At 47.7% G+C, this 24347-nt stretch overlaps 1 protein-coding gene across 16 annotated transcripts in view; it reads right to left on the bottom strand.

Moving 5' to 3' along the window:
- Positions 1–19648, bottom strand: part of NXPE3 (neurexophilin and PC-esterase domain family member 3) — a 70198-nt gene extending 50550 nt beyond the window's left edge. The window contains exons 1-5 of one of the 16 annotated variants that reach the window (XM_065573940.1): positions 18922–19176; positions 17980–18322; positions 16949–17168; positions 3445–4205; positions 2234–2307 (exon numbers count right to left, since the gene is read on the bottom strand). In XM_065573940.1, the coding sequence (XP_065430012.1) occupies positions 2234–2307; positions 3445–4205; positions 16949–17041 (928 nt within the window). In that variant the 5' untranslated portion in view covers positions 17042–17168; positions 17980–18322; positions 18922–19176. Of the gene's footprint in view, positions 1–2233; positions 2308–3444; positions 4206–16948; positions 17169–17800; positions 17851–17979; positions 18600–18921 lie in introns of those variants that run through there. The other 15 variants (XM_065573981.1, XM_065573965.1, XM_065573887.1 and 12 more) reach the window with 15 other exon arrangements.
- Positions 19649–24347: the final 4699 nt, after the last annotated feature.

Below are 24347 nucleotides of genomic sequence, written 5' to 3'. Positions count from 1 at the left end.
TCGGCAAAACTTTTGTTGTTCGGGGTGTTAAACACCCCCCCAAACAACAAAAGTGTTACTCACAAACAGCGCCGGTGTGAAGAGCGCTTTGTCAGCAAGAGCGCTCTCCTGCCATCAAAGCTGCTGCTGCTCATTGGGGGTGGAATTTTTGTTGTTGTCAGGAGAGCGCTCTCCTGCCGACAAACAGCAGCTATACTGCGCACCTTTTAGCGGCACGGCTGTAGCGGTACAGCCATGTCACTAAAAGCTGCATAGTGTAGACATAGCCTCAGATTGGAAAATTAGTCCAAGGAGAAGCATTACCAAGTTTGAAATGCTAGTTCACCACAAGAGATGTTATCTTCTCCCTGACAAAAGATGGTCTACAGACATCAGACAAACCATTGTGGACAAAAGACTTTGTAGATTGCTTCCCCACACCCCTGAAGAGGGTACATGCACAAGCCCACATCCCATCACAGTTTGAATGCTGGAGGAAGGAAATAAAAATGCCTGTTAAGGAGAAATTGTTATTCCTATGCTACTTGAACTCTGAGGGTGAGGATTTCTAAGCATAAGCAAGGAGTCCCCAACTGTTTAGCTTGGATTAGCCCAAAAGGACACAGAGTTACTTATTAGAGAAGTTTCTATTATCTTTTGAAATCTAAGATAAACTTACACACAGACAAATGAGTTAATCTACTTGAATCTTGTAAATAACTCTCATATGATTTTCCCTAGTAATAAGCCTTTAGTGAGTTTATTACAGGGGTGGCTACAAGTGCTGTCCTTGGTTTGCAATCTAAATACAGCTGAGCTGGGGTAAACGACTGGTTCTTTGGGACTAGGAGTAATCAGATTACTGATTTGATTTTTAGTGTAAGCGACCATCTATCACAAAATTCCAGCTTGCCTGGGTGCCAAGATAGACTGGAATGCCCAAGGGGACTGTCTGTGACACCATGGTAAGACTGTTATACTGCTTTAGGAGTTCATACTTGTTAATGGGTTGGCAAAATCTAATTATAGAACATACAACCAGACTGGGGGTTTTGCCCTGCCTCTTGACAGTCTGCCCTGAGGTTGGCACTCACAGTCGTGAGCCACTCCAGACAGCGTGACATTTCCTTCATTCATTGCAGAAGTTGGAAGATGCACAGCGAATGAAGCAAGGAATTGCAGGAAGAGAAGGATGGTTTCATGATTGAGTCAGTTTTATCCCTGCCCTGGAGGCTTCTAACCCTGCCTTTGCCACAAAGGTCCAATTTGATGCTCATCATATCACCTAAACCAAATTTTTCACAGATGGTCACTAACTGTGTGTTCCTCATTTTCTAGTGCCCAGCTTGAGACCCTGAGTCTGAGTATTTGCAACTGAAGTCAATGGGAGCTGTGCAGGGACGTATTTCGGGGTGGCCAAACTGTGGCTCATGAGCCGCATGCAGCTCTTTTACAGTTATAGTGCAGCTCGCCGAGCCCTCCGTCCCCCCAACTTCCCCATTCTCTGCCTACCAGCCTGTTTGGGGGAGCTTCTGCCCGCAGGAAGGGAGGTCTTGGGGCTTCAGCCCCACAGGAGGTGCCCCAGTCTGTCCTCCCCCATTAGACCTTATGAGCCCCTGTCCGTGACCCCCAGCAGCTCCACGCTGTCTGTCTCCATATCCCCCATCTCCTGATCTGGCCCAACAGGTGCTATGAAGAAGGCACTGCAGGCTCTCTCTTTTCCCTAGCTGGCCAGAGAGTGGCTGCTCTGTTCTAGCACCACAGCGCCCTCTGGTGGGCAAAAGGCAGAACGGCAGCAACTTACTGGCAGAAACCATTTTCGGGGGCGGGGGGAAATGAAAATATGCACGGTACATTAAATATGCACATGCACAGTGGTGCAGAATTCCCCCAGAAGGAACAAACCCTAGTAAGAGACAGTTTGTGAGAGAAGAGTGTACGATCAACTGATGACTCTGTTCCTAGACAACGCCTCTTTAAACAAAAGCTCACTGTTGTAATGGTTGTTGAGTTTCTACATTTATATGGCAAGGATTTATAAACCTGTTAATACTTCCTAAATAAATAGTTTTTTTAAAAAGAGCTTTACCATCTAATTGTATTCAATGAATAAATTTAAAAATTATAGTTTTGCCAAATAGCTGGGAAAATAGTCTCCAGTATTATTTAATCATGCCTGTTTCCCTTTCTATTGTTTTCACTATGATTTACAAAACAATAATATTAAAAACAAACAAACAAAAAACCACTTTACCTGTAAATCCTAAGGGTTCTACAGTCACTGAATCGGGGCCACTGGGAAGTATTGGCACTTTGATATTCACATCACTTGAAGAACAATAAGAAAAATATAAATGTAATAAAGCAATGCTGGATATTTCAAGTTCATTTTTAGCATCAGTTTCTCCTAACTCATGTGCACACACTGCATATGTGATACATTTTTTATTTTTAAGGCGCACTCTACTTTCTAGCACTCCAATCAATAAGTATTAATCTTCTTGAGACAACTCTCTTAATCCCACTTAGCCAAAGATTTAACATTTTGGTAGTCCTAGGATATTAGATTTTACTTTATAACCCTATTTTTACTTGCACAGAGCCAGCAGGGTACATCACTTGTAGCAATCGGATGTCTGTACAAGACACTAGGGGAGCTACCGCATAGATTCCATGGAGTCCTTAAGCCATGATGGGCTTTTCCTGGCTGAGACCCACACATTCTTGTATTGGGAAGACAGAGCCATAGATGCTACACAGTGACCTCCAGTTCTACTACAGGAATAATCCATAATTGAAGGCTGTCATGCACCCATTTTCTGTCATTTCAGACCATGGTGATTGAGAAGGAGTGAAGAGCACAACAGGCAATCAATTTAGCAATAACATGCTGATTTTCTAAGGAAAAATTACTGTGACTGAAACCACCCTTGTAGTCACCCACTACTGTAATAATTTTTGTACAAAATATGCTTTGTGAGGTATCATATGAAAACTAATAACACTGATCATCTATATTCTTGTGTAAGATATGTACTAAATGCATATTTAGAGTTATGAACAAACTGAAATAAATGGCGCAATCACATACACAAAAAATAAAAAATAAAACCAACCACCACCACAGGTGGCAGTAACACTCCAGTGTCAGCAGACAAGCCTAGTACTGATTTCAGGGCACAGAGACTCAACTACCTCTCTCCTAGTTTCTTCAGTTTAAGACTGAAGCATGTGGGCTGGGCAGCGTGGGGAAAACTTTTGCTGCTACTGCTTAAGCGGTATGTGTTTCTGCAAATAAAGAGAAGATTTCGATCTCCAGGAACGTCAATCCAGCACCTTTCATCAACATTACAACTAACTTATTGCTTGATCTCTTGTCAGCATAAAGACACAGATATAACTTAAGTAAGGACCATTAAAAAAAATAGTGTGCACGCTTATGCATATATTTATGAACATACATACGTTTGGAAAAAGAGACTCTCAGAAGGTGTCAGAAGGCCCTTTTGATATCCTCCCTTGGCATGGTTGATTCTGCTGGCACAGGACAGTTTTCTCGGCTTGTAGCAGAACCATGGCTCACCAGTGTAGAGGTCTGTGAAGTTACAGACAGGAAGATCTCCAGGCAAACACACATTGCATACAGTGGTTTCTGAAGTACTACCAGACCTGAATAAGCTTTTAAAGTAGACTCTGTCTGGCCTTTCTTCCCGTAAGCGCTGCAGGACTTGTATCCCTTCACTAGGGTGGACCAGAGACACAGATACTCTGACCTCCCCTGGCCAAAGTAGAGTGAAAAAGATTTTGTAAAACCCGTTCTGATCATCTACAACCCTTCCCGTTGCTCCAGCTTTCAGTAGAGGAGAGTGAATTCTCGCCTGTATGTAGTCTCCACCATACTGTTTTGGTTTGCCTTGAAAATCCTTCATGTGGACAGACACCTCTAACTGATCTCCCACCTTGAAGCGCACATGGGAATTCACAATCACAAAATTGCTGTGGGCAGGATCAGTGCTTCTTATAAATGGGATTTTGCCTACAGGGGGATTTGGCCACTGTATAGCAGCAAATAAGGATTCCTCTTCAGCTTGTTCTCTTTTGGACAAAGTTTGATGTTCATAATCACAGTAGTGCTTTTGGGTAGTTTTAGTTGTTGGCGACGACGACTGTTGGTCACCGGTCTCTTTTATCCAATTTAACGCCGAGACAGTGTTGTGATCCAAGTGCTGCAAAGGAAGAAGATGGGCTATTAACATTACAAGTGACCAATGTCTTGTCAGATATAAAACCATAAAAACTGTGCTTTGTTGTTGGATAGTGTAGGTCGGGGTGGGCAAACTATGGCCCGCGGGCTGGATCCGGCCCCTAGGGCTTTAAATCCGGCCCACGGGATTGCCCCCCGTGGCGCCGCGGGCCCAGCACCGCTCTCAGAAGCAGCCCCCGGGTGGGCGGGCAAAAGGCTCCACGTGAGTTGCCCTTGCCGCCAGGCACCGCCCCCCGCAGCTCCCATTGGCCAGGAATGGGGAACCCTGGCCAATGGGAGCTTTGGAGGAGGTACCTGGAGGCGTGGCAAGGGCAGCGCACGCAGAGCCCTCCGTCCGCCCTCCCCCAGGGGCCGCACTTCCTGAAGCGGCGCAGGGCCGGGGCCAGGGCATGCATGCAGGGAGCCTGCCCTGGCCCCGGTGCGTGCCACTGCCACCCCAGAGCTGCTTTAGGAAAGTGGTGCCAGGCCGGAGCTCGAACCCCTCCTGCACCCTGCCCCAAGCCCCCTGCCTGCATCTCGCACCCCTCCTACACCCTAACCCCCTGCCCTCCCTGCTGCACCCTGCACCCCTGTGCATCCCAACCAAGGCTGTCCTTAGGCATAGGCAACACAGGCAGCTGTGTAGGGCACCTGAACATTTGGGGCACCACTGGGTCTTAGTGTCCACCCCCCCATCTTTCCTATCCCTGTTCTGACCCTTCCTGCAGGCTCCCACTGCTGGCTGCTGCAGCCTGGTGAGTCTTCCTCGGGAGGGGATCTAGTAGTTAAAAGTGAAAAAGTCGCCAACCTGCCAGACCTATTAGCACAACTCTGAAATTGTTAAAGAGCCATTCAAGGGGTAATGAAGCCATTTAACAGGCATTTGCCAAACCCCAGGTATATAATAAGCAACAGAGAGTCCTGTGGCACCTTTAAGACTAACAGAAGTATTGGAGCATAAGCTTTCATGGGTGAATACCCACTTCGACAGACGCATGTAATGGAAATTTTCAGAGGCAGGTATAAATATGCAGGCAAGAATCAGTATGGAGATAACGAGGTTAGTTCAATCAGGGAGGGTGAGGTGCTCTGCTAGCAGTTGAGGTGTGAACACCAAGGAAGAAGAAACTGCTTCTGTAGTTGGATAGCCATTCACAGTCTTTGTTTAATCCTGATCTGATGGTGTCAAATTTGCAAATGAACTGGAGCTCAGCAGTTTCTCTTTGGAGTCTGGTCCTGAAGTTTTTTTGCTGTAAGATGGCTACCTTTACATCTGCTATTGTGTGGCCAGTGAGTGTTCTCCTACAGGTTTTTGTATATTGCCATTCCTGGTATCTGACTTGTGTCCATTTATCCTTTTACATAGTGACTGTCCAGTTTGGCCAATGTACATAGCAGAGGGGCATTGCTGGCACATGACGGCATGTGCCCACAGACAACCCGCCAACCTTAAGCATATTCTCACCAGCAACCACACACCGCACCATAACAACTCTAACTCAGGAACCAATCCATGCAACAAATCTCGATGTCAACTCTGCCCACATATCTACACCAGCGACACCATCACAGCATCTAACCAGATCAGCTACAACATCACCGGTTCATTCACCTGCACATCCACCAATGTTATATATGCCATCATGTGCCAGCAATGCCCCTCTGCATGTACATTGGCCAAATTGGACAGTCACTGGGGACGGGACGGGGCTGGGGGCGCTCGGCCGGGGCCGGGCCGGGCCCGGGGCTGGGGATGCTCAGCCGGGGCCGGGCCTGGGGCTGGGGGCACTCGGCCAGGACCAGGAGCCGGGCCGGAGGGAGACGTGGGGCCCAAGCCGGGGGCACTCGGCTGGAGCCAGGACAGGCCGGAGCTGGGGGCGCTCGGCCGGGGCCGGGGCTGGGGGCGCTCGGCCGGGACCAGGAGCCGGGCCGGAGGGAGCCGCGGGGCTGGAACCGGGGGTGCTCGTCAGGGGTAAGCGCAGCAGGGCTGGGGAGGGGGTAAACAGGATCCCCCCCACCCCTGCCCACATAGAGCGGGTATCTACCTGGTTCTAGCCCATTCTCTTTGTCTCTCTCTGCACTGAGCTGCCCCTCCTCCCTTGCTCCAGAGACCAACCCTAGCTCCTGCCCCACTGTGCTTTTAACCCCGGCCCCTTTTACAATTATTCCCCAGGGGAGCCCACAAATATGTTTGGCGCCGAGCCCACAAAAAGTTAATCTGGCCCTGGTGAAATGTCCTATGTCCTATTATCAGTGGTCTGGAAGACAGTTTTAAAAAGTTAGTGACTTTCTGGATTACCCTCATGGTTAATTTTAGGTGCTAAACTCTCCAAAAACTGGCCAATAATGACAGCACTGTGAAGGCAGCGAGTTGCTTTGCAGTTTCCATGAATAAATGTCCCAAAGCTGTATCTAAAGGCCCTGAAACATACGCCACTTGAAGGGAAGATTAGTTAACCTTCTGTGGAGTCTTTAAGGAAGGGTTGGGGAGGAATTACAGTGTGGGAGAAATCCCCTCATGTACAAATGAAAATCTGTAGTTGACTACTTAGGTAAACACCCAATGCAGGGCTGATGAACAGAAAAATTTGAAAAAGATCCTTTAAAATTTCAGTATGCTTCCAAGCAGATGAAACTTCAGCTCTGTTCTAAAGCTCATAACCCTGTTTCAGCTATAATTCAGCTATAATTCCTGGTGCCCAGGCACCATGGGCCCGGCTCCAGCACTGTCTGATGCCAGGTCTCTCTCTCAGCCCCGCCTTCCGCCCCCGAGCGCCCCTCTCCCCCCCCCGCGCATCCCCTGGGTCATTTAAAACAGCCCAGGGCCCACACTCACCACTGGCAGCGCAGCGGAACTGAGCAGCTTCCTGACTGCTCACTTCACGTGGCTGCCGGCCCCTCCCTGGTCTGTGTCCCACCCCAAGCGCCCCTGCGGACAATGGGAAGCTGCGGGGGCAGTGCCTGGGGATAGCAGCACATGGAGACCCCCAACCCGCCCTGCCTAGGAGCCCCAGGTAAGCGCCGCACTCCCCCAGTCCCCCCTCCCAGAGCCTGCACCCCCTCTCTTCGCACCCCCTCCTTCCCCAAACTCCCTCCCACAGCCTGCATCCCCACACCTTTCCCATACCCCCCTTCCGGCACCCAAACTCCCTCCCAGAGCCTGCACCCCCTCCCTCCACACCCCCAAACTCCCTCCCAGAGCCTGCACCGCCACCCCCAGCCCAGAGCTTGCACCCCTCATCCCCTCCTGTACCCCCAGCCCCTGCCCCAGCCCGGAGCCTGCACACAGACAGAACCCAAACTCCATTCCAGAGCCTGCACCCCTTCCCTCCACACCCCCTCCAATCCCCGAACTCCCTCCCAGAGCCTGCACCCCTTAGCCCCTCCTGCACACCCACCCCCTGCCCTAGCCCGGAGCCTGCATCCAGCACCCAAACTCCATCCCAGAGCTCGCACCCCCACCCCCTTCCCACACACCCTCTCCTGCCCCAAACTCCTTCCCAGAGCCTGCACCCCAGCCCTCTGGGCTCCCTCCCAGAGCCTACACCCAAACTCCCTCCCAGAGCCTACACCCCTCACCCCTTCCTGCACCCCCACCACCTGCCGCAGCTCAGAGCCTGCACCCAGCACCCAAATACCCTCCCAGAGCCTTAGGCAGGTGGGTGGCGGAGTTTGGGGAGGTAGGTTCTGGGCACCACCAAAATTTCTACAAACCTGCAGCCCTTGCATCTGGATGCTTCATTGTTGCAAACCAGCATTCATCACTATAACATTAAAAGCAACAAATTGCAATGGGCAAAAAAAAGGTCCAAATGGAAGAGACCAATTCTGAAGAACAGTGGAGAAGAGTAAACACTCTACTCCTCCCTTCAGGAGATTTTATCCCCATGAAAATATAGACGACACTATATGAAACTAAGAACATCCAACCCTATAGCTCAGTCTTCTTATTTTTATAGTATCATATTTATAGTATCATATCCTTTGTACCTTGTGCCTACTCACTGCTTGCTTAGACAGGGAACAGGTCATTTCTGACAATCCAGCACATGGTTGATGCTATGTAAATAAGTTTTTCTAAATGTTGAAGACAATGCTAAAAAACTAACACCCGATAGAAAAAACATTCTAGAGCTGGTTGGCTGTCTTGGATGTTTGGCAACTGACGGCTTGATGTAAAGAACATAATTGCCACACTGGGTCAAACCAATGGTCTATCTAGCCCAATATCCTGGCTTCTGACAGTGGCCAATGCCAGATGCTTCAGAACACAGCAATATTGAGTTATCCATCCCCTGTTGTCCAGTCCCAGCTTCTGGAAGTCAGAGGTTTAGGGACACTTGGAGCATGGGGGTTGCATCCCTGACTATCTGAGCTAACAGCTAATGATAGACCTAGTGAAGGGTTAAAATCCATGTGCATTTTATAGAACAACCTGATATATGGATTGTGCCTGCTCTTTTCCAGACCCAAAATCCAGAGTATGGTCAAGAGACCAGAGGCCTAGCAAATAGTGATTAGCTAAGAGAAAGCAGAATAAACAAGATAACATTGCCTTTGCTAAGATATGCTTGGTCAGTAGAAATGCCAGATGTTGAAGCAATAACTGAATAATTATGTTTCATCCAATGTTTCAAATTGAACAAATGATCCCTGTTCCTATTGTGTTTGTTTCTCCTGTAGGGAAACATTCTTCTCACAGATCCAACCTTGAGTTTATAAAAACATGTTGGTATAAGATATGGCATCCTTCCACCGCCCCTTCCCAGAGACCAATGCCTTGCCTTAAGACACACAGCAGACAATCTTTATTGTCATATACTTTCACTGTTTCTTTGTTTTAACCCCTAGGAATGTACCTGTTGGACAATCAAAGGAGTTGCTCCATTCCTATGGACCCCAAATCAGAATTCAACATATATATTTATTTTATCAAAGTATTAATTAAATGTTAACTTGCTAACTTGAGACCATGGGCGGAGACATTATGTAACCTGTTAACCATTGGCTAATGTGCTATCTTGTCTTGCTGCCTATCCCGTGGTGTGGAACTGCCTACCCCGTCACTTTCCCCCGCCCATGGAAAATCTATATATTCTATTGTAATCAATTGATGACAGTGTCTCTGAGCTTAATAAGCAAGGTGACACTCCGCCAGCGCTGTGTGTAATAAACTCCTATGCTTCATCTCTACATGGTGTGGATTTATGTCCTTCACCTAGCCTCCATGAACGTATCAAATTTTTTTCCTAACCCAGTTATACACTGTTGACCATCACAACATCACATAAAGACTTGCCTAATTTGTGATGACAGATAAGGCAACTTCCTGGACTAACCTTACTGAATTACGTTTAAGTATCTTAGGAGTTCATTGTTTGAAGGACTGATCACCTGCTACAACTCTTGTTGAAGTTGGGAGTGATCTCTGGTAAGCTAATTAGCATGAATGTAGGTTCTTTCATTGTTTTAATATGTTTTCTCTGTAGTGCTTGTACTTTAAGAATAAATTTGCTTGCTTGGAAAGAGCTGTGTGGTAACATAACTGTGAGCAATTACTGTCTCTGAGAAGAAGGCAAAGCAGGCCTCCTGAGGCAGTCTGACTTGCTGGGGAATTCACAGTGTAGGCAGGGAACAGTGTAGCCTGGAAAAATCCTGGTCAGGAGGGGGAGAGAGGTGATGGCTGGGGATGCTGGAAGCCTGGGAGTGGGTGCCTTTGCTGGAGCAGAAAGGGGGAATATGGGTGCAGTTGCCCTGAACTATGATAGATGTTAAAAACGAGGAGCAGGAAAATAAGTAGCAGCACTGTTTAAGACTCTGCACTGCAATATAATGGACTCAGACAACAGAAACTTTTGTACTTTATTCTCATCCTTTCAAGAATTGTTATGTTTAATTATGCTTTAAGTTTCACTTTGCACATCCAGGGCAGGGATGTGCACATATCTAAAACAGCTAGCACATTATTAAATGTTATATAAAGAAATACCTGCTTCATTACATTAGTCCTATTGGATTATTATTTCCCCCCACACAAACAAAACCAAAAAGTCTGCAAAAGAAACTGAGGCCAAAGGAGATATGCACTTATTCTTGAAAAGTAAAACACTTTTGGACAGAACCATATTAATATCTTGGCACGATATTTAACCCAAATGGTACAATGGCCCCAACAGTATGGTAAAGATTCTGGCTTTGATTCTTCAGATCACTGGAAGTAGTTAGGCTAAGTACACATTTATCTCCAAATGGGCAAGATGAAACTCTGTTTTAATATCTCTCTCCATGCAATAAAAAACCTGATTCCACACCAAACATTCCGCTTATAGGGCTAAGGAAGCTATTTTGTATTTTTCAAAGGGATTTCAGCTCTGAATCAATGGAATGACAGCAGAACTCCTTAAGCTTAGGCATGACCACATTGCACAGTGTCATTTTAGCATCCCTGCAGAGAAATCCTGACCAGAAACACTGTGACCTGATCTACACATGGGGCTTTCATCAGTGCCTACGCTCTTGCTTACCTGTCAAGGTGGCGGTGTGACTACTCAGGTGGCATTTCTATTGTAACAAAGAAGAGCTGCAGCACACAAGCACCATCTGTACAGCCAATTGAGCCTCCTGTATGCCAACAATACTAAATAAGGTATTTGTTAAGTTTTGCAGATACATACTGGCATTAGTCAGCCTGTGGTAACAATCAGTGCACTATGCATTAAAGCTGAGAATACTGCACACAGAAGAAAGGCATGTTGTCCTTGTTCACCAAGGACCACCATAAGCCTCTAGTATGCAGTGTCCTGGATGCCTTACCTCACAGGTTTTAAGTCACTACTTTTAGACTTCGGGTTTGTTAGACACTTCTTTCAGAGAAACTCCAGTCTGACTCAAGAGTAGATCAGTATCCCAGAGAAAATTTTCCTCCCCTGCTGCAAGAGCTCTTCAAAGGCAGGTAACCTGAACTGACCACAGTGATGACTCAAATGCTTATATTTTTCTCTGCTCACCACACCACAAAGTAGCAGCATTAGATGTCCCTAAAACACCAATTATCTGAGTGGGGATAGCCATTATCCTTCCCTGGCATTTGCACCAGCTATGAAAAAGGAATGTTAATTTAGTTATCTTATGTTTTCAGCTCTGTCTCACTCCACATACCAATGAATCAGGTTTACCAGAAGGAATCAGTCATCTCTTGTCCATGCGGAAGAGTTCTGCCCCCCCGACACCCCATTCTCCACAAAATCTTTTTCAACAAGCGTAGGAAGGTTTGTTATTAATTTATATATAGTGCCCAGGTGGACTTGATTTAATAGAGAACGTATTGCAGAATCCCTGCATCAAAACTTTCACAATCTAATTCATACAGATACAATACTTGGTCCAACAGATCAAGTGACGGAGAAGCACAGATGGTCATTGAGGAAAGCAATATATAACAGGAAGACATTACAAAAAGTGTTCTCATAGATACACAGGAAATTGGGAGATAGGTGCCCCACTATGTGTGGATCCCAAGGACATGCCTAGCCAATCCTGAAGTGGCACTGTTGGTCCAAGTACAATTTGTTGTGTAAATATTTGTTTGCCTGCTATAAACAAGTCACCTCGTTGATGCAACAGCCTAATGCTCCGCAGAAGACCGTTAAGAATATTCTGTTATATCTTCAAGAACTGCATCAGATCTGTTACTATAATGCAGCACTCAACCATGGACCTCAATATGGGAGCAGCTCAGCCTTAAGAAACAAATAGTCTGTCAAACACCTGATGGGCAGCTCGAGGACTTAACTGAAGCTAAAAAGCTACCTGAAAGAGTTCAAAGAGAAGTGACGTTTCTTAGCACGAGACTATTAAACAGTAAGTGGCTTGCATCTGCATCCACATTTTAAACAGTAATCAGTGGGAAAGGAGACTTCCAGAATAAACTGCATTTGGACTACATCTGATTCTCAAAAAGATCCCTCAAACCAGATCATTTCTAAGAGCATTAGTTATTTGAAGAATATCAACATATAAACCTGTACTAAACTGACTGGGAAACTATGCCCCCAAAAAAGAAACAATGCAGCAGCACATGCATTTAGAGAAGTCAAGGACAATAAAAGAATCAGAACCATTTGAATGTATGTGATATTGCAGTAATTTAATAGCAACATATAACTTGGTCGGGGAATGTGGGATTTATACAGTGTGATTTATATATGAGAACATACCTCCCCCCCAAAAATATATTTGTGAATTTGACTCCCTAAAATAAGAGTCAGAGCATATATTTCTAGGACAAGTAATGAAAAATTAAATGTGTTGCCAGAGACAAGAACACCCCAATATCCTACTGTAAATGAAAAATCGGTAAGAGATAGCAACAGGAAACAAAAAGAAGAAACAAAGAAGGATCACCACTTTTCACTAAGAGCAAATGCCATAGGAAAGGTACTTTATGCTCCCAAGACAGTCTGCCTAACCCACTATGTTGTAAAAATCAGCGGTGATGTCAAATTCGTATTTGGTAGGTAACAGAACTAGTTGTGAAGAACAACAAAGGAAATCTATGGTGTCCTACTCAATCTGACATTGAGTACTAAGTGTCCAGTTAAAGATAATACTTGAATTAGATGTTGTGACGTTGCACTCTATATGATTTTATGAAAGTATGCTGATGAGTGTGAACATAATGTAACTAAAGCATGCTTCATGAAAAAGATCTCTTGTAAGGTATCATTACAAAGCTTATAATCTACTGAGTGTGGTCATCCTATTTCTATAAATGTATCACTCTTGTATCTGAAACTAGAAATAAAATATAACTTTGAGGGCCTATTGTAATTATGCAAGGTGTGGACCATTAATGGTGGTTTGGAATCTTGATGGCTCCCATCAACCAGGACAATTGACTGTAAATGGCTCTGTTTTACTTGTAAGTCTTCCTGTATACGTGTGTGTCACCTGACCTGGAATCCATCTTTAACCTGGTGCTTTTCCATTGAGAAGGAGGGATGGGAACCCAGAGGGACAAAGGATTCCCGCATTATGCAAAAAATATACAAGTGTGTGGAACAGAACAAAGGGACAGACATCATGAGAAATCCCCTAGCTACCACCTGAGCTGGAACAAGGGCTGTACCAGGGGAAAGGACTATGCCCGGACTAGGAAGGCGTTCAGTCTGTGAAAGAAACTTATTGAAAACATCTCTGGGAGTGAGATTTTATCTGTAATTCAGTTTTATTACTGTATTAGGCGTAGATTTGCATGTTTAATTTGATTTTACTTGGTAATTCACTTTGTTCTGTCTGTTACTACTTGGAACCTCTTAAATCCTACTTCCTGTATTTAATAAAATCACTTTTTACTTATTAATTTACCCAGAGTATGTATTAATACCTGGGGGGAGCAAACAGCTGTGCATATCTCTCTATCAGTGCTATAGAGGGCAAAGAATTTATGAGTTTACCCTGTATAAGCTTTATACAGGGTAAAATAGATTTGTTTGGGGTTTGGACCCCATTGGGAGTTGGGCATCTGAGTGTTAAAGACAGGAACACGACTTACGTGCCTTTCAGTTAAGTCTGCAGCTTTGGGGCACATGGTTCAGACCCAGGGTCTGTGTTGGAGCAGACTGGCATGTCTGGCTCAACAAGACTGGGTGCTGGAGTCCCAAGCTGGCAGGGAAAGCAGAGGCAGAAGCAGTGATGAGCTGCCAAAAATCTTAGGACCCCCCACCCATGTCCTGCCCCCGACTGCCCCCCCTCAGAAACCGCCCCAGCCCTGACTCCAGCTGTGCAGCACTGCCCGGCTCCGGCCTGACCCCAGGCCCTGGCCCCGACTCCGGCCGCGCGCCCCGGGCCCCGGCCCGGAGCTGCACCACGCGGCTGGGGTCCGGGGTCGGGGCCTGGCCCGGTGCTGCGCGGACGGAGCCTGGGGTTGGGCAGCGCCGCTCGGCCGGAGTCCGGGCAGGGGCCCAGGCCGCGCGGCTGGAGTCGGGGCCAGGGCCTGGGATCGGGCTTGAGCTGGGCAGCGCCACACAGCCGGAGTCAGGGCCGGGCAGCGCTGCACCTGGAGCCCTCCTCGCACCCCGCCCCCACCCCAGCGAAGCAGGGGAGGGGGAGGAGAAGCCAGGGGAAGTGTCAGGGGAGGAGGCGGAGCTAGGTGAGCTGGGGCCGGGGGCAGGGCAGGGAGCTGCCAGAGATTTTGTTAAATGTAAAAGCCCTTTTAGAACCGGGACAACCCGTTCTAAAAGGGCTTCTAAATTTAACAACAGGTTCCCGCAAACCGGTGGGAACTGGCTCCAGCTCACCACTGGGCAGAAGTAGTCTTGGCACATCAGTTGGCAGTTCCCAAGTGGGTTTCTGGGATCCAACCCGTCACAGATGTATTCAGCATTTAGAAACAGCTGGAACCATAAACTCCCTAAACATTAAATCTCACCAAATGAGGGTCAACCCATCCTCATCATCATATCCACTCATTATAATCCACACCCGAACATATGAACTTCATATCCTCATATCTCAATGTCTGTATTTTGACCAATCAGCCTTTTACCCCCAATCGGGGATATTGCAGATTATGTATTCCTCATGCCACTTTATCTTAAACCAAACTTTGCACCCTCTATAATCTGTATGTTATTCCCTGATAACCAGAAACTTCTATGCTCAAACTCTGTTCACTAGTTTTTTAACATCATCTTAATAAAATTTTTATATCTCTCCAACAAGATTTGACTTTAGCACAATCAACTAAAACAGTGTTAATTTCTAAGAGCCCTTCTTAAAGGTGTGTCACTGCTCACTATATGCAGTGCTTAGTAGAGCATTACAGAATCCACAGAATGCAAGCTGAAAGGCTCGTTTTTTATTTTTGCAGCCATTTGGGGGGAAGTTGCCAAATGCAATCATCGAAATATCTATGAAAACAGGAAGACATCTGCCTTGTTCAGAGTCAAGATTAGGCTGCACAGTATCTAATTACGAAAGGCAGTGCAGCCTCCCTAGCCAGAAACTTTAAACATGTCTACTCAAAGAGAGCTCTAATATGTGCTGACTTTCAAAGCTGGAATACTTCAAAAACTTTTTATGATGCTGTTTTTATTCCCCATATGTAACAAAATGTCTCCCAATATTTGATGCTCAAAAGCATCCACCAAGCGGCAAGCAACAAAATGTTTGCAACACAAAAATTCTAATGTAAAACAAAATGAACATATAACTTCAGAAATATAGCAAACATTTATTGCAAGACACTGTTCAGTTTATGTTTCCTTAGAAGAGTACTACATATTCAGCAGATTTGAATAAAAGTTGAATAAGCATTTCCAATTATACCCGACTAACAGTTATTTAATATAAAAATTTCATTTTTCTTCAGCGCCAGAAGCCTAAATTTCAATTTGCTGGATGATTAATACTTTCTATCCCTAACGCACACACACACACACACACAAACCCCTTTGTTGTAGCAGTTCTACTCAGTGAAATTAATGTATCTGGATAGCTGTGTATGGAACAATGGAGGATGGGAGAAAGAGGTGATGAGATGGACTGAACTTGCTGGAGATAACTGATAAACATTACTATGAAGCAATTCTGGATGAAAGGAGATTGGTCTACTCTTCTGTTTACATGGTAACCACTGTCCCATTGGTCTTTCCATTGACCTCTAAGAGCTATACCTTAAACAAGAACAACGCAAAACACAAACTTTCACTGGTAATATGATTTTAGTATGAGCTACACAAGGACCTTTTTGGACATCAGTCACACACAAAAAAAGAGGCTTAATGTGGGGGGAGAGGTTTCTGTGTGGGGCAATCTGGGTGCGGGCGACTCAGTGGGAGATCTGGATGTACAGGGCCTCGTTGGGGGGTTTTGGGTGCCAGGGCAATGGGACTCTGTGGGGGATCCAGGTGAAGGTGGCTGGGGTTCAGCGGGGGGGGTCTGGGTGTGGAGAGATGGGGTTCGGGGGGGGGTGGGTGCTGGGGGCTCAGTGGGGGAGGTCTGGGTGCTGGGTGAGTGGGCTTGATGGGGTGGGGGTCCAGGTGCAGCTGGTTGGGGTTTAGTGGGGTGGGGGTCTGGGTGTGGGGGGGCTGATCAGGGGAGTCCAGATGTAGGAGGATAGGGCTTGTCAGGATGAGGGTTTGATGGGCCTGCTCAATGGGGGAACCCCAGCTGCAGCCGAGGGGACACCACATGCCGGGCTCCTGCTTCCCCCCACGATTCCCCTATCCCCTTTTCTTCCCCATCTCATCCCCCTCCCCCACTTCCCCATGCCCCTCCCTTCACTTCCTCATTCTCCTCCCCCATTCTTCTCTCCCTACCTTCCCCACTGCCTCTTCCCCCCATCCCCCTTCCTTCATTCCCCCCACCCCTCACCCAGCCCCACAGCCAGCAGTCGCTGTTGCACAGAAAACAGGAAGGCTCCCAGCACACAAAAGGGGATCACGACTGGCACTAGGACCCAGGAGGCGGCGTTCAGCTGCAAAGCCAGTGGAGCAGAGAGGTGGCTCGCCTCTGTTTCAGGGGGGCAATCCCCCCAAAAAAACTGCACACATGGTCATGTCCCATCCCCCACACAGTTTCCCTTTGCTTCCCTGCTGTTTTCTGCAGGGAAGCACAGGAAGCAGGAGAAAGGGCGTTTTCCCGCAGAATTCCCAAGTAGCATAAGCTAAACAGGAAGACTGTTACTCAACCTCTTCCACTGTTAAAGAAAACTGCTTGACTCACCTCTAACTGACGGAAGTTGTAGACCAACACCAGAATAGCCAACACTGCCAGGATCATGCAGAAAACCTGTAGTCTACAGAAACTGGGCCACATTGTCCACTCATGTCTTTCTCAATCATGTTAAATATTGTCATGATTTCCATATCCCTCAGGCACCAATGTCATCGTGTTTCAGTATTACACAAGAGATTCAGTTGACTTCTGCTTCATTAGTCTCTTCCTGTGAATGCATTTACAAGGATTTTAATAAGTCCCTAGATGTATTCGAGAGAGTTGGGTTTAACATTGAATTAGGAATGCCTAAACGTTGAGCCAAGGAGAAAGGGAAAAATAGACTAGATAATATACTTTTATGGCACTGTTATTTTACCTAGACAGTACTCACAGTTATGTTACTACATTACTCCCTTCAGTGTTTAGACTCACCACCTTACCATAAAATCAAATTTGGCCACCTATTCTTAATAGCATTACCCATGGAAGAGAATTGCATGATCTCTTGCCTGTAACTTTAAGTCAAATTACATCACCTGCTCTCTGCACTCTGACATGCTTTCAGTGCAGTAGCAGAAAACAATTTAAATGGACACGAGCAAACAAGGCTCCAAGCTACATCCCACAGTTTGCTTAAAAGTAAATACTGTGCAACATTCCTGAAGGATGCTTTCTATATATTTTCTAAACAAAACAAAGAGACACTTGATTGCTTTGATCCTGAAATCTTTTTTAAAAATACGAAGGTATAATACACATACATGTATAATTGAAATGGTATATATAGCAGGCACACACAAATAATAGTCATACAATAAATTGATAAGAGATTTATGATTCTACATATTTATCATGCACCTTTGAGTGTATTCTTCCATCCCAACCACCTGAGAAACTTCAAAGGACTGCTTTAAAAAAAAAAAAGAGAGAAATGTCCCCCTCAAAGTTGTCCCCGTTTGAGGCCCAATACAGTTAATGTTCAACCCTGGGCCAATGATGGCTTTTCTATACATAAACACATGTATAAGGTCCCATACCTTTCGCCATCGGAGGGATAGAAACAAATGCATTATTATACCACGGAAAAGAGGATATTTCCAACATTCTGATGGATGAAAAAGTACCCACTTCCAGTCGTTGAAGGGACCAAGTTTTGGTTGCAGCCTCTTGCATTGAGCTTTTATTCAGGGAAGCATGACAGCTTTCACAAATATGACTCAGCTAGTATCTAATCCCATTTTATAAGGACAAGGTCCATATGTGCAGTGGGTGTGAACTGGAAGAAGAAGCCACTGCTGCTACCCATTTAATTAGGGCGTCAAGATTTATCTTCTGTTCTATCCCACTCATCATTCCCGGAGCAAGCATATACATTCGTTGCTATAAGGATACACAAACAAATTTGCATACATCTTGTGTGCTGGCAGGTTTCCTCATTTGCACACAGAATAAAACCCTGCAAAACGCTGCAAGTAAATCTCAACATCTGCAGTGGCTGCAAGCACCTTGCAAGGGAAACTGGGATGAAACTGACAGGCACTCAAGTGCACCTGCTAAAACGCATAGGCTTATAAATGGCAAGTCTGAGCTGAGCAAGAGCTGAGCTCCAGAAGTGGTACAGACCCAGAAGGACCCTAAACACACAACCTCCAACCCCACTCACTCCAGCACGCTGCTACTCTCCTGGTACCTCATCATGCACCCTACCAGCTCACCCACTGTCACCCCCACACACCTCTCCTATCCTGCACTCCCAGCACAGCTCTAGTCTCCCCAATACCAGCCGGTCTCCCCCGCTAATCCCAACACAAGGCCCCCTGAACCCTAGCCCAGTCCCCCGAAGCCCTGAAGCCACCCAACAGCCTCCCCCCAAGACCTCTACATCCCCGCTCCCAGCACGCAGCGTGGTAACAGGGGGCCCTTCCTAGAGTCTCCGCCGCAAAGGGAGGCTGCGCTGGACCCCTGCCCCGCTCACTCACCGGCCCCAAGTCCCGGGGTCCCAGCCAGCGCCTTCCGCTGCCCGCACCCCCGCGCTCCACTGCCCGTGCCCGGCCCTTGGGCGGCGGAAAAGCCATTGCTTGGGGGCGGCCGGAGGAGGGAAGTGGGCGGGATTGACCCAGGGAAGGAGGCAGTTGCGGAAAGCGCGTCAGCATCCCCTGAACCCACCTCGCCCCCTCGTATTACTCTGCGCCACACAGCCCCCCTGCACCTTGTGCAGCCCCCGGGCCCACCGTAGTGCGCTCCCTCGCGCATCGCTCCGCCTCCGCCCCCCGCGCCGACAGCTCCTGCGCGTTGCACGGGCCGGCCTAGAGTTGTTTTCCACTTGCATCCGCGCGCCGCCGCTGCACGCTCTCCGCTGCATCTTCTCCTCGCCGCGTCGTGCGTCTGTCCCCATCCGCCTGCGTTCTGCACCGGGCATCCTCTTTCCGCTACATTGCATTCATAGCCCCTGGCTTCCAGTCCTGGCTCCATCTGCCCTTCCTTCGAGGGTTCTCCAACAGCCACGAAAAGCGTTTTTCAGGGGCCCTGGAAAGCTGTTTCTGTCAAAAGAGCGTAGGCTGGACCAGAGATCACTGTCATCTGCAGCTACGTGCAGCCCTTTAGGATTTCTTTAAAGCTCAACCAGGAATAAAAACAAGCCCATTTCTGAACCCTGCAGGGCTGCTTCATGTATTTCTTTCCCATATGTTTCTGTGCTGCGAATTCAACTACAATGAAATACGCAGATGCAACAGAAACTGGATATTCCTATGACGTTTAGCTAACATACATCCACACTTGTAGTTCCAAATTTGCAAAGTGACCTGGGGGGGCGGGGAGCTGTAACTAAGGCAGGGAGGTTTGGTAAATGGGAATTCCTACATGCTAGAATAGAAAATGAAGAACACAGATACCTAACAGGAGAGGAATGTAAGTAAACAGCTAAAACGACCCTCTTAAGGCAGAAACAACAAGGAGTCCAGGGGCACCTTAAAGACTAACAGATTTATTTGGGCAGAAAGCTTTCATGAGGTTTTTTACCCACAAAAGCTTATGCCCAAATAAATCTATTAGTCTTTAAGGTGCCACTGGACTCCTTGTTTTTGTGCATACAGACTAACACGGCTACCCCCTGATACTTGACCTCTTAAGGCAAGTTGATTTTAACTTTTCTATCTCCCTAGTAGTCTCATTCAGTTGTTCAGGGATGGGGCTAATGTGATAAGTCATCGACAATTCAACATGGAGAGACACAAAGGATCAATATAAAGCATCTTTCAAGCTGTGGCAGCTTTTGTAAGTTGTTTTACCCATTCAGCCTTTGGATACTAGACTGTCACTGTCAGACGACTGGATACTGAGCTAGATGGACCTCTTGTTTGACCGAGTATGGCCATTCTTATGTTCTTATGACTTATTAAAGTCTATTATAACACTAAAGCACAATGCTTGCTATCACTATTACATCTTACTACCCAAATATCATTCCTGTAGCATTTATCAATTTATTCTAAACTGTCTACAATATTGGATTTATAGGAATGTATTTTTATATATTTTTCCCCCAAAAATGTATATATAAAGAGTCTGTCTTGGTGCCTAGTGAGGACGTAAGGTTAGAGAGCACAAACCTGCAACTATTATTCATGCGACTAGTCACTAGATTGTGAACATGTTAGGACAAGGCTGTATTTTATGTATTTGTACAAATATGCTCAACAGAGCCTTGATCATAATTAGGGCTTTTTGATGCTACCTCATTACAAATAAATAAGTAATTGGGACAACTCATGTATGTAAGGATGCATGTTAACCTCCCCACCTCACACACATGTACACACTCTCCTATCTTTCCTTGCACAGATCCTGGCTTTGTGCAGGGCACCAATGGAAGTACTGACTCCCTTTCCCTGCACGCTATTTCATGAACAGAGGCTGATCCATGTAAAGGGAGCATATGATAGCAGGCTTGGCTTACCGCTGGTGTCCATTCCAGGGTGCAGTTCTGATTTTTTTTAAGTACAGGTTTTCCTGCCCCTGACAGCTTGCCCCCACACCTGCTGGCATGACCTTGCAAGTATGGGGCACACAGAGTCCTGCTTTGCCATTTTTCTCTACAAAGTGTTATCCTTCATGCAGCACGACCTGACACACACCTTACTTGTGAGGTAATGCCATGTGAAGGAAGCCATGTTGTTTCTATATAAGTGCTGAAATGGCGGTCCACCACATTCAGGCCCCACTTCACCAGGTGCCTCTCTTCAGCAACTTCTCTGATAATGTGACAGCCAGCCTTTGGGTGGATGACAAATCAGCCCTCAGGCCAGATCACCAATTTGGTTCACCTCCTTCCAGGATAACAAAGTCCAAAGTGATAGGAAGAATCCCACATCCTCACAAGAGGAAGGGTCTGCAGCCCACCTCTGGACCCTGATGGGTGGCTCACCGTCAGGCTGGGGCTCTTGGTGTCTCTATCCTTTCCTCACTCCTGAGAGGAAGGGTGGAAAAGATGGCCATTGTTCAGGAGCTCTTAGGAGATGTCTATCCTCCCTCCACCTGGAGCACACTCGGGGGCGGGGGGAGAGGAGCCACATGCTCTTCAGAAGTTAATATGCAGCTCCTTGTATAGGCACCGACTCCAGGGCTGGAGCTACAGGTGCCAGCTTTCCAATGTGCCGGGGGGTGCTCACTGCCCCACCTCTGACTCTGCCACAGGCCCTGCCCCCACTCAACCCCTTCCCACCCACTCTCCTGAGCCTGCTGTGCCCTCACTCCTCCCCCCCTCTCCCCCAGAGCCTCCTGCATGCCACGAAACAGCTGATCAGGAGGTGCGGGGCGGGAGGGAGAGGCACAGATCGGCGGGGATGCCGATAGGGGGGAGCTGATGGGGGGCTGCTGACATATTACTGTGGCTCTTTGGCAATGTACATTGGTAAATTCTGGCGCCTTCTCAGGGTCAGGTTGGCCACCTCTGCCCTGGCGATTCACAAAATGTTACAGGGGGTTCTCAGGAAAAAATTCCCTAATGGCAGACAAAGCTGTCCATAGGGACCGCAGGCAGCATAGGACCAGCATCCCACAGCCTTGGGGACTTCCAAGAGCTAAGCAGATCAAAGCAAGCATATCTATCACACTGAAGAGATTTAAACTTCAAACCTCCTTTTACGAAATAGAAAGGGAGGCAGATATTTTTTGCTGTTTTTAAAATGAAATAGGCTGCTAGTGTTGTTTTTAAATTATTATGAAGAACAAGTTTAAGCTTTGTTGTAACATGCATTGTTTGCCTGGACTGCTCAAGACCTGAATGCTTGTGTAGGAGGAACTCTAAGTTAGCTTCTTAAATACCCTCATGCTGTTTCACATCTGATATTCCTTGATGAAACATAGGAGCCAGAGGTGCCAGTATGGGGGGTGGGGGGTGGGATGAGTGTCATGTGCCGTTGGCGCACCCCTGCCCAGGTCCCTCCCCATTTTTCAGTGCCCCCCCCCACTTTTCTGGCAGTGCCCCCCCCAGGCTTGAGGGCTTTTGCCCCTGCTCCCCTTTTTTCTACTGGCACCTCTGATAGGAGCCTTGTCTTATAACAGGCTTAATCAAAAGTGATACAAGTTACAAAAGTGAGATATTGGAAGAGGGTTGGTGTTTTCATAATGTAATAAAAATACTGTAATGATAAATAATAATTAATAGTGTGTAATAAGCATGTATAAAAACAAAATTTTATATCGCCAAGATCACTGCTTTTATAATTTATGCTGAGGTAAGGGAGAAAATCCATGGAATATTTTAGTGAAAGGGCTTTGCGGGTTGTTAAAGTTTGGGAACCACTGCTGCAGAGGAAGGCCTATGAGAAGGAAATTTGCAACCTAGCTCTGGTTTCTATTGATTTACCAGATATATAGAAAGCAGAAAAGTGAGACTTTGAAAAAGAAAAAACTACTGCTCTGTAGTGAGGCCTTATTGGTAGAACTGGGAGGTGGGCGGGCGCAAGCCCACCCACTTCTAAAGGCCCCTCCCCCAGCCTAGCATGAGGGACCACTGGACCCAGGAACCAACTAATCTCTTGGGACAACTAATGAAAAAAACAGGGAGTGGAGTGAAGGTCAAAGGTTCAAAATAAGGGTGCCGGACAGGGACACCGAGCAGAGAACCCCGGACAGCGCCCACTGCTCCTCAAAGGTGTCAAGGGAGCCAGCGGACGCTGCCCAGTGGAACTCTGCCCGGAACGTGAGACCAGGGAGGTACGGTAATAGGCCCCACAGTCGCAGAGCACCCCCTCGTCCAACATCCTCCTCCTGGTATTGTAGATGGTGACTTTGACTAAGGCCAGGAGGAGGTTGACGAGGAGGTCTCGTGACTTCGTGGGGCCACGGATAGGGTGTGCATAAATGAACAGGTGTGGGGAAAAGTGCAGCCAGAACCTCAACAATAGGTTCTGGAGGAGCCGGAACAGGGGCTGCAACCTGGCGCACTCGAGGTAGGTGTGCGCCAGGGTCTCCCTCACGCCGCAGAAGGGGCAGGCCTTGGGAATAGGGTGAAGTGTGCCAGGTACACGCCCGTGCTGACTGCTCCGTGAAGGAGCCACCAACCGATGTCCCCGGCAGGCCGTGGGACTAAGGTAGAATAAAGGCTGGCCCACCAGGGCTCCTCACCCTCCACAGGCAGTAAGTAGTCCCGCCACTTGGTATTGGGGCGGGACGCGAGGGTGAGGAGATGCAGTGTGTGGAGCACGAGCATGTACAGGTGGTCTCTGTGCGCAGTTCGGAACCGGACTGGCTGCAGGGTGTGCAGCCGGCTCGTAGTACGGGAACGGGGAAGCCAGGTGGGCTTGCGGAACAGGGGCCCAATAAAAAGGTCCGGAGGGCCCGGGGTGAGGGGTGGGCGGGGAGCAGCGCCCACCTCCTGGAGTACACGCAGGGGGGTCGGAAGGGTGGAGAGCCCCATGCGCCGGCCGAGCGCACGGGGATCCACCCAGTCCCCCCGTCGTAGTCCAGGAGGTCGCCAACCCTGGTGGTTTCTGCCAGGACCAACCTCTGGCACACCGAGGGAGACTCCGCCACCTGCACACGGAGATCGGGGTTGTGTAGCAGGGGCTCCGCAAGGAGGTCTGTGCCCTCGGTGGCCACAATGGACCTGGTCGCCGAAAAAAGCTTCCAGGTCCGGAGGAGGTCTCGAGGAAGACCTCTCGGGTGAAGAAAAAGGAGCTGCCGGTCGTATCAGAGTCCTCGGAGGCGGCGGAGGAAGGCGTGTGCTAACGTGCTCCACGCCGGACTACCTGCACCATAGAGGAGTCTCTGCAGGGCCTGGAGGCGGAAGACATGGACCTGGCTACGAAGGCAGACCAGGCCCTATCCTCCCTCCTCCAGGGGAAGACTCAGAACCCCTGCAGAGACCCAGTGCAGTACTGGCCAGAAAAACTCCAGGGCT

This window comes from Chrysemys picta, chromosome 1 (assembly GCF_011386835.1).
Source record: "Chrysemys picta bellii isolate R12L10 chromosome 1, ASM1138683v2, whole genome shotgun sequence".
Taxonomy (NCBI): domain Eukaryota; kingdom Metazoa; phylum Chordata; order Testudines; family Emydidae; genus Chrysemys; species Chrysemys picta.
This window is presented reverse-complemented; position numbering and strand designations above follow the sequence as displayed.